This window comes from Lytechinus pictus, chromosome 7, assembly GCF_037042905.1.
Source record: "Lytechinus pictus isolate F3 Inbred chromosome 7, Lp3.0, whole genome shotgun sequence".
NCBI classification, from domain to species: Eukaryota; Metazoa; Echinodermata; class Echinoidea; order Temnopleuroida; family Toxopneustidae; genus Lytechinus; species Lytechinus pictus.
Genome location: NC_087251.1, coordinates 9,854,840 through 9,865,047, shown reverse-complemented (window position 1 = coordinate 9,865,047; position 10,208 = coordinate 9,854,840). Strand labels below are relative to the sequence as shown.

At 37.9% G+C, this 10,208-nt stretch overlaps 1 protein-coding gene across 2 annotated transcripts in view; it reads right to left on the bottom strand.

Moving 5' to 3' along the window:
- The window catches only part of LOC129265004 (bifunctional glutamate/proline--tRNA ligase-like), a 33,223-nt gene that overhangs the window by 2,665 nt on the left and 20,350 nt on the right, over positions 1 to 10,208 (bottom strand). For both annotated transcript variants that reach the window (XM_064101882.1, XM_064101883.1), the window contains exons 20-33: positions 7,920 to 8,132; positions 7,554 to 7,766; positions 7,188 to 7,400; positions 6,488 to 6,769; positions 5,918 to 6,127; positions 5,557 to 5,629; positions 4,716 to 4,795; positions 4,093 to 4,350; positions 3,311 to 3,382; positions 2,593 to 2,718; positions 2,040 to 2,213; positions 1,494 to 1,654; positions 1,030 to 1,108; positions 504 to 568 (exon numbers count right to left, since the gene is read on the bottom strand). In XM_064101882.1, coding sequence (XP_063957952.1) covers positions 504 to 568; positions 1,030 to 1,108; positions 1,494 to 1,654; positions 2,040 to 2,213; positions 2,593 to 2,718; positions 3,311 to 3,382; positions 4,093 to 4,350; positions 4,716 to 4,795; positions 5,557 to 5,629; positions 5,918 to 6,127; positions 6,488 to 6,769; positions 7,188 to 7,400; positions 7,554 to 7,766; positions 7,920 to 8,132 — 2,219 coding nt within the window. The remainder of the gene's footprint in view (positions 1 to 503; positions 569 to 1,029; positions 1,109 to 1,493; positions 1,655 to 2,039; positions 2,214 to 2,592; positions 2,719 to 3,310; positions 3,383 to 4,092; positions 4,351 to 4,715; positions 4,796 to 5,556; positions 5,630 to 5,917; positions 6,128 to 6,487; positions 6,770 to 7,187; positions 7,401 to 7,553; positions 7,767 to 7,919; positions 8,133 to 10,208) is intronic.

The window sequence follows — 10,208 nt, the reverse complement described above, 5'->3', positions numbered from 1 at the left end:
CTGTCAATGGTCAAAAAGAGAAAATGAATACGTTTTTGAACCAGACTTTGGGTTAGCATTATAAGTCAGAGGCAGAGCAATGAGGGGGGGGGGGGGGAGGAGGAGGTGACTGCCCCTTACGATTTTTCAGTTAGTGAAAAAAAAAGAAAAAGGAAGAAAGATTATTAAGATGGTCTGAGTTGTGCATATCTATGATAGTATATTCAATTGGGAAAGTAAAATTTTGTCCTATAACAAAATACCTTGTTGCTGTTCCTGTTAGAAGATACCGGCACATCTCAGATACATATCAGAAGAGTTCTTCATTAAATGGAACTAGCATCTATCTCAAAACATTAATATTTTGAACTTCAAAATGATCATCGTGTAACTTCAGAATTAATTGCATTGCACTTGCATACATGTCAATGATTAAATCTGGACTTCATTCTGGAGTATGAATATTGCGCTTACCACATGATGTTGATATTTGGGTAGAAAGTAAAATAGAGATTAGATCTTACCTTGCACTCTCTTTTTTGACCTTATCCTCACAAGATATCTCCCCACAGTATGGAACAAGAAGGAGCTGCAAAGAAAGAAAATCATCACAAAATAGTGGGATTTATTGTCTATTCATCACTCTGTTGGCAGGAAATATCTGATTTTGCAAGAGTTGAAGCCGAGTAGACCTCATAATGCATTCCTCTTAATCTCAATAAACAGGTGTTACATGTTAACAGTTACAACACAATTTAATTTGACAGGGTGCAAAAGTGCACTTGTCAGCCAACAATCTCAAAAGGGCCCTTCATCCATCCTAATGCTAATGGTTCAATAGGTTAAACTTAATAAGATTGGGGGGGGGGCTAATTTTATTTTATTTTTTAATTCTTATCAACTGGAAATGCAAAATATTATGAATTTGAAATGCATGACACATACTGACATACAAATATCAGCTCCTGAGTAATCAAAACTGGTTCATCCACATATTGTCATGTGGCTCATATTTTTGATAGTTGCTAAATTCCTGTAAGATGTAGTTACCTTCTTTTCATCTAGTTTGTTACAGAAATCGTTCCAGGAGCTTGTCACTACAATGTGACCATCAAGGTCCTTCTTGGCACTACACACAAAAAAAAGAGTGAAAGAAAATTATATTCAACAATCAATTATTTAATTGATAAATTAAAAGATTTCATGAAATTATGAATACAGGGGACAAAGAAAGAGAGAGGGAGAGAGAGGAAAGAGGGAGATTAGAGGATAATGTAATATCAGTGTCTTATTTTCTAAAATATTATACACATTGGTACCAATAATGTCTATAGCATTTTATTTGTTCAAGGTATGATATAAAATTAATGAAGATATAATACTTAGCTCAAGGGCACAGAGTGTCGGGGATCAGGGAACTTCAGAATTTTGTGTGTCTAGTTTGGCACTGGACCGATTGACCAGGGCATATCTACAGGTCAACATCCCCCCCCCCCCCTCTACATCAAACTTACTTTGCATACATGTCAGTCTGGATCTGGTCAAGGAGCTGAGTAACCTTAGCAACCGATTCAGCCTCACAGAATGTGGTCTTAGCTCCGGTGTCTCGTCTGCAAGCGATGAACTCCTGCTTGCTCATGTCACGAGGCCCCACCTCAATACGAACTGGCACCCCCTGCGTTCAAACAGGGCAACAAAATATCAAAATTAAACATCACATTTTGCATGCAATGGACAATAACTTATTGATTGTTACAATGAAATCTTTGAATTATCATGCATTATATACCAAAACAACCAAAGGTTAGGGCATCTGGTGGGTGTTTCATAAAGCTATTCGTAAGTTAAGAGCGACTTTAAGAACTGGTAATCCTTTCTTCTGGTAAATGATATTTACCATCAAATGTTCATTGGTGATTATTTAGCGCATAAGAAAGAATCACTAGTCGTTCTTAAAGTCGCTCTTAACTTACGAACGGTTTTATGAAACGGCCTCCAGGAGTATTGCGAAACATATAATAAACAAATAATGTGATTACAAATAAATCTTGTTGACCAACCTTGAGTTCCCAATGGTTGAACTTCCATCCAGGAGAGTAGTTATCTCTAAGATCACTCTGAGCTCTTAGTCCACCAGCTTTCAAGATCTTCACATAGTCATGGCACTTGTCTAGGAGTTTATTCCTCTGCTCATCTGTGGTCTTGGCTGTGATACCACATGGTATGACAATAGCCTAGAAATGTGAATTAGAAGAGTAAACATTTGATAATTACTATATAATTACTGCATTTGGCAGTGTAAAGTATAAAGTCAGAAATGACTTCCTTGAATGCAGAATCAGCAGTCAAAGACAGCACCTATGTTTGCATACAGGACTACCAAGGCTTGACTTCTAATGGTAGATATAGACTAGAATAACCTAAATCCTCCTCATTGTAGCAACAACTTTGTTCGCATGCAATTTTTAATCTATGGAATAAAATTTATAACTTAACTTTTCAAACACACAATTATCAGTAACATTAGAAAAAGTGAATTACTTAAATTGCTCTTGGCCAATACGATTGAATGAATTCAGAAGCTTTTAACAGGAGCTTGCTTGAGTAACTTACCTGAACAGCAGCGACTCTTGGTGGTAGTACTAACCCCTTATCATCCCCATGCACCATACACATCACACCAATAGTTCTTGTGGTCAGACCCCAAGAGTTCTGGTACACATACTTGTGGGTATTGGGCTGTATAAAGAGAAGAAATTATTCCCATGTAACTGTATCATGTATTATAATTTCTTGATCATTTACAGATCATTCACACTTATAGTTTCTTGTGGTCAAACCCAATTGAATTTCAGTGCATTAACCTTGGATATGTATAAGGTCCAACTTCCCCCTTTTATACAACTATAGAATTGATATTATAAAGATGGTTATTGTGTTAGTGTAGAATCAACCTATTACTTCATAAAGCTATTTTCAATGTTGTAATTTATAATGTATACTATTTTCTTTAAGTCATGTCTGTAAAGCATATTGAGAGCCCTTATAGGTCTGAAATACGCTACATAAAATGTTATTATTATTACTATTATTAAAATATTTAGCCATAAGCTGGAATTCCCTAGCAAGTGAAGAAAGTCATACATATTCGCTTTCATAAAAGATGGAGAAAATGGCTTTGTACATAATATAGCAAACAAATCCTGCTTAAGGAACATTGCTTCCATTCATATGAAATCTGTAGTATTCTGATGTCTTCATCACCCTGTTCTAGAATTCTGCTATTGAAAAGTATGGAGTGGTAAAAATAGGTCATTAACTAATTACTTACCACATTTGGATCCTCAAACTTGATTTCAAACATCTTAGCAAAGTTCTGGCCAAGATGGTGAGATGTTGCACCCTGAAAAATCAATTAAATTGAACATCAAAACATCACAAATAGTGTATCTTATCTTTTCTTTGACCAGTGTGTTGGCTCAGTTGGTAGAGTGTTCATCTCACAACTGGGAGGTCGAGTTGAAACCCCAGCCGTGTCAAACTAAAAGATGAGAGTTGCTGCAACCCTGTTTGGTGTTCAACAATCAAGGGAATAGAGCCTCGTCAATCTGGCGCTGCACAGCGGCTGCCGGAACCACGATCAATTGGGCAGAGCAAATTTTCAGAGTATTATCATTTCATGCTATTTTGAACAATGAAATATGGATGGATCTTAACTTTTTCAACTTCAAATACATAAAGCAGAAGTACTACTTTTTAAGCTATTTTTCTATTTTTTACTTTATGAAGACCAAGTTGCTATTTTGGCTATTTACAGAGAACGTTTGTGACGACTTATTGTTGATTTTGGGAGAGCAGGTCACTATGTCAGTTGCACATGCATACTTGTTTTGCAGTTGATCTCTAAAATGGTCTGTCTCTTATAAGAAGAGCAAGATATCAGGTATGTAATGCACACGTTTGACCTTTGACCTTACTAATAAATTTGAGTACCAAGAATTCTGACAAAGTAAACATTTAGTGTGAAGGTTTCCATTGCTTAACCATGGATGTAAAACATGATACAGTTCAGCCAGATTTAAGTATACAACCCAATATATATAGCTACCATACCTGAATAGCTCTACCGCTAGCCTTGACAAAGGCCTCCACTGTGGTAGTAAAATCACCTCCAGCAAACTTCTCTTTAAGAGTCTTCTGTCCTCTCACCACTGGGATAGCTAGAAGGTATTCATACACCTGAGCATAGAGTTCAAGGATGGTGTAGACTTCATCTACGGCTTCTTCCTTGTTGGCCCACGCTGTATGACCTTCCTGCCACAGGAACTCACGGGTTCGCAGGAAAGGCTGAGGATGCTTGAACTCCCATCTCTGTAAAAAGTTACATGTTTACATTAATAATGTAATTATTAAACATCATAATCTTGCAATCACTGAATTTGAATTGGAATTCCTGACATAACCATTTATTTTTGTTCTTAGAATTTATAGTGCCAACTTAATTTCGTGCAATATGAATAACAATAAAAGATTAATTTGAATGTACAAGGTTACGGGAACCTAATGGTCCTTGTACAGAATCTAAGGAAATTAGACAATTCAGTGTTAAATGGGTAACATCCAATTGACCATGAAATATGCACCAAACACCTCAAAGATTTAAGTAAATCTGAAAGGAACTATTGAAGCAACATCTAACCAAACTTGTTATTTTAGTAACATGCTAAGTAACTCACCACAACGTTACACCATTGGTTGAGTTTGATTGGTAAATCTCTGTGAGACTGAACCCACTTGGCATATGACTGGTACATCACTGAAAAATAACCACAAACATAATACATTTTGTACTATCTAATTCTATATAAAGGTTGTTAACTCCATTTTTACAGTGAGTGTTCAAGAAATTGCAAACCAGCTGAAGATTAAGCATATTCAATGGAAGCATCACAAAATGAATGTGAAAGTTGTTATACATGCACTCAGAGCATCCGTTGCAGATACGGATGCTCTCTGTAAGGACCTTTGCATTCCTGAGTTTGCTGGCAGTGCAAAAACCATCAAATTCATATGCAAGATGGACAAATTGTTCCACCCAAAGAATTCCAGAACACCAAAAGGAAATATGACCCTCTCAAATCTTGGAGTGAGAAATGAATGGCTACAAAACACTTAAAAATACATTTAATGGACAAGCTCTGGTATTTGGAAGAAGACTGCTTGGATGGGAATTCTCATAGAGATTGACTAAGGGCTTGAAATATGTCACAGCCTACTAGTCAAGATGGAATCACTGTTCCATTATATCTGTATATATTCAGCCTTGTGATTTTCATGCTGAATGCGGCATCAAATTGAAAAATATAGTGTAAAACAGTGAAAAATCTGATATTCTCCCATAGAGTCATGTGTTATAAATCAGCACTTTTGCCCTCTTTACGATGGCGGCCAGGCATTTCAATACATCACAGCCGCATTGCACGCGCACCAATGCGAGCAACTGCTCTAGTGTCAATGTACATGTAATACATCTCTATGGCATTCTCCAATATTGGAATTATTAATGAATCATCTTACCAGTTTCACTGGTTGGTCGGATGGCAATAGGCTCAGCAAGCTCAGACTGGCCACTTCTTGTTACCCAGGCAACCTGCAATGAACATCATTGATAATTGTAACAATGACTCTTATCATGACCACAAACAACACACTGGTAGTGAATACACAATGCTCTATAGTTACTTATTTTTGTGAGTTTGGTTTGTGTCACCCAAACCATTATTTATTTTTCAATTTGATTCTTATTCACTAAGCAGAGACATTGTAAATGTTTTTACAAACATGTACATAATGAAAAAATAAATATTTAAGACTCAAGATTTTGAATAGCTCTCTACATTCAAATAAAAATAATGAAACCCGACTAATGTGAACTCACCTCTGGAGAAAAGTCAGCAATGTGTTCCTTCTCACGTTCCAATGCACTCTGGGATACAAAGATGGGGAAGTAGGTATTCTCGACACCAAGCTTCTTGATCTCAGCATCAAAGAAGGCAACAATCTTCTCCCAGATGGAGTAAGACCATGGACGAAGCACATAGCAACCACTCACATCGTAGTATTCTATCATCTCAGCCTTGGTGATCATCTTATAAACAAAATAGAAGTTAATAAATGCAAAAGTGTGTTTTATTGAACTTGACATCATGCGAAATGTGACATGAACTAGTACTCTCCAAGAGGATGCTAGTCTGACGACCAATGTGTGGGACCATCCTGATACAACTAGTCTCTGTTCTCTAGTTAATATGAAAAGTTGTAATGTTCCCTCAAATAATCATGGCTTGCGCAGTTCTTGAAGTGATAAAAAGGGGATCTGACATATAAAAAGACTGATTATCATATGAAGTGTCCACATTGTGAATAGCAGATGTTTATTTCAATTTCTGTTAACCTGGGCTTTCATGGTAAACTAGGGGTGCAATATAATGTCCACTTGAAAACGTACCTGTGAATACCATTCACTGAGATCTTCCCCTTTCTTTGCTTCTAGTCCTAGTCTAGTTTGCTTCTTGATATCTCCTTCAGCTGCTCCAGCACTCTCCTTACTCTCTGCTCCAGCTCCTTTCTGCTTAGCTCCAGCTCCTGCTGCTTTATTCTGCTTCTCTTTCTTCTCCTTGCTCTTCCCTTTATCACTGGAGGAGCCTGGAGGCTTGTAGTCTATACCAGTCAGACCTTTGTAGTCGGCTTTCAATGCAAGTAGAACTTTCACTGCAGCATCTATGTCTCCCTGAATGTTTCATAAGAATATAATATGACTACATGAAAATAAAATTTCAATTAGATTAGATAGTTACATACATAATTATACAGCGTACATAGAATCAAATAATATGTACTTTTTATATAATGGGTCTTTATACAAGACTACTTTATACAAGACTACTCTCCTTGTTACTGGCAGGAGCTGCTCCTGGTTTGTAGTCTTTGCCAGTCAGTTTCTTGTAGTCTGCCTTGAGAGCTAGAAGAACCTTGACCGCAGCATCAATTTCCTCCTACAAGAAAGAGTGAGATAATGTTCACCATGGAAGATCAATCATTGGGTGATTTCAAATTCAGTGTTGACCTTTTGGTGTTGGTGTTAGGTCAATTTCGACATGAGTTTGACACCAAACACCATCTTGATAATTGATCTTGGATTGGCTTACCTTGTCAGCTTTATCCGACTTGAGTTTACGGACTTGATCTCCCTGGGCTGTGATCTTTGCAACAATGGCCTCTACCTCCGGTCCTCCTGGTGCAGCTGGAGCGGCCTCCTTCTTGACAGCAGGAGCTGCTCCTGGTTTGTAGTCTTTGCCAGTCAGTTTCTTGTAGTCTGCCTTGAGAGCTAGAAGAACCTTGACCGCAGCATCAATTTCCTCCTACAAGAAAGAGTGAGATAATGTTCACCATGGAAGATCAATCATTGGGTGATTTCAAATTCAGTGTTGACCTTTTGGTGTTGGTGTTAGGTCAATTTCGACATGAGTTTGACACCAAACACCATCTTGATAATTGATCTTGGATTGGCTTACCTTGTCAGCTTTATCCGACTTGAGTTTACGGACTTGATCTCCCTGGGCTGTGATCTTTGCAACAATGGCCTCTACCTCCGGTCCTCCTGGTGCAGCTGGAGCGGCCTCCTTCTTGACAGCAGGAGCTGCTCCTGGTTTGTAGTCTTTGCCAGTCAGTTTCTTGTAGTCTGCCTTGAGAGCTAGAAGAACCTTGACCGCAGCATCAATTTCCTCCTACAAGAAAGAGTGAGATAATGTTCACCATGGAAGATCAATGATTGGGTGATTTCAAATTCAGTGTTGACCTTTTGGTGTTGGTGTTAGGTCAATTTCGAAATGAGTTTGACACCAAACACCATCTTGATAATTGATCTTGGATTGGCTTACCTTGTCAGCTTTATCCGACTTGAGTTTACGGACTTGATCTCCCTGGGCTGTGATCTTTGCAACAATGGCCTCTACCTCCGGTCCTCCTGGTGCAGCTGGAGCGGCCTCCTTCTTGACAGCAGGAGCTGCTCCTGGTTTGTAGTCTTTGCCAGTCAGTTTCTTGTAGTCTGCCTTGAGAGCTAGAAGAACCTTGACCGCAGCATCAATTTCCTCCTACAAGAAAGAGTGAGATAATGTTCACCATGGAAGATCAATCATTGGGTGATTTCAAATTCAGTGTTGACCTTTTGGTGTTGGTGTTAGGTCAATTTCGACATGAGTTTAACACCAAACATAAAATGAAGATGGTCCTGAAAAGTTTCTCACTAGGTGTAGAGCTGTCAATATTGTGATCTTGATTATTTGTGTAAATTCAGAATAGGTGTTGGAGGTGAGAAAGTGTAATCCAAATTGTGCTTCCAACACCAACACCAACACCAGACTTGAAATGACCAATTACCACACACACAATAACCTTTACAGCTTATGGGTAATAAAAGACAAATAAACAAGGCAGGGAATGAATGGAAAGATATCCTTCCACTCCCAAATTCATTCCTCAAACATGAATGAAACAGTTTCTAAATGTCCTTCCAATAGCTTGAAGGCAATAACACTAATTTCATGTGAGATAGTCCAGTCATTTTAACTTTTCACTTGGAATAAATTGCAACAGAATTTATTCCAATGCAGAACATTTCTTTTAGGTCCATAGAAGACCATACTAAAAGTCCCAGAAAATCCGAATAGGGGAAAGTGTTCTAATTTGCATAAAGATAATGGTAAGTTTTGGTCATATTCGTTCATTTAGTTTACGTAGCAGACGACGCTAGTGTACACTATGTACTCAGACCCGATTGCAAATCATATCAATTCCGGACTCGATACTACTATAAACATTCCTCCTCATACTATGATAGCTATATCATAAATATCAGTAAGCAAAGATTTATACTACAAAAACACTGTTACTTTTAACATTAAATACATAAATTCGATTCTGATTAATTGTATTAATTGTTTAACATGACAGGGTCTAGGCATGGAAACTATCATATGCTAGTCACATGACATTGTACACCAAATAATGACATTTACTGCCTGCTCGATCTCAGAGTTCAAGAAAAAAATGAAATGTAGCTATTAGACCTGCCACATCCTATTATACTACCGAAGTCACTCACCCCTTTTCTGTATTTTGCCAACTTATGGGAAAATCTGTCAATTTGGAGCTCCTGAAGAGGGAAGGGGTCGATGCGCTGATAGACGAAACCTATTCATCTTTAACTGTTTAAGTGGTTTCAAATAATAAAAGTGACTTTACCATATAGCAGAAATGCCTATTGCCTGAATAGGGGGGGGGGGTCAAAAACTGCGATTTTGTTTTAAAAAAGAGGAAAAATAGGCAAACAGGGTGGGGAGACTTGGGGAACCCCTGAGGGGGTAGGCTTTGCTGAGCCAGCACTTCTATTATGTAGCTGATAATGGAAAATCTAGTTTTTTTTTTCTTCAAGTGATTTTTAAACAATAAAAATGGCTTACACTATACCAGAAACATCTTTTTGCCTCAATGAGGACTCTGGATTTATAGATTTTTCCATAAATTGGCAAAATATGGAGAAGGGGTGAGTTTGGCAAACCCCGTAGCGGATGAGCTTTGCTGTGCCAGCACTTCTTTATATTGTTTAGCTGATAGAGGAAAATCTATTTTTTCATCCCCAAGTGCTTACAAAACAATAAAAGTGGTTTATTGCAAAGGGGAAATGCCTTTTGCCTCAATGGGGCTAAAAATGGCGAATTTTCCAAGAAATGGGCAAAATACAAAAATGGGTTGGTGACTTCGGCATACCCCTGAGGGGGTAGGATTTGCTGTGGCATCACTTCTTTATATGTAACTGATAGAGAAAAGCCTACTCTTTTGCCTCCTAGTGATTTCAATACAATAAAAGTTGTTTTGATTTGTAGAAAAAGCCCTTTGCCCACATATCAATTTAAGTAATATACACCTTTCTATCGCTATACGCACACATGTATTTATTTGGGTCGGTCACATCCGGGAGTCACACCAACAAAGGCGAGGCAAGACCGATTTAATCTAATGTAATCTCTTTAAAGGCATGCCAGCGATCGCTTTGTAGTCGATATCAAAGGTGTGGCTAAAAACGGAGGTTGTTTTTTGGTGTCACTTTAATGCAATATCGAGTAATATATTCGAATGTATTTGCCCTTAATCTAAGCAAGTAAAGACAT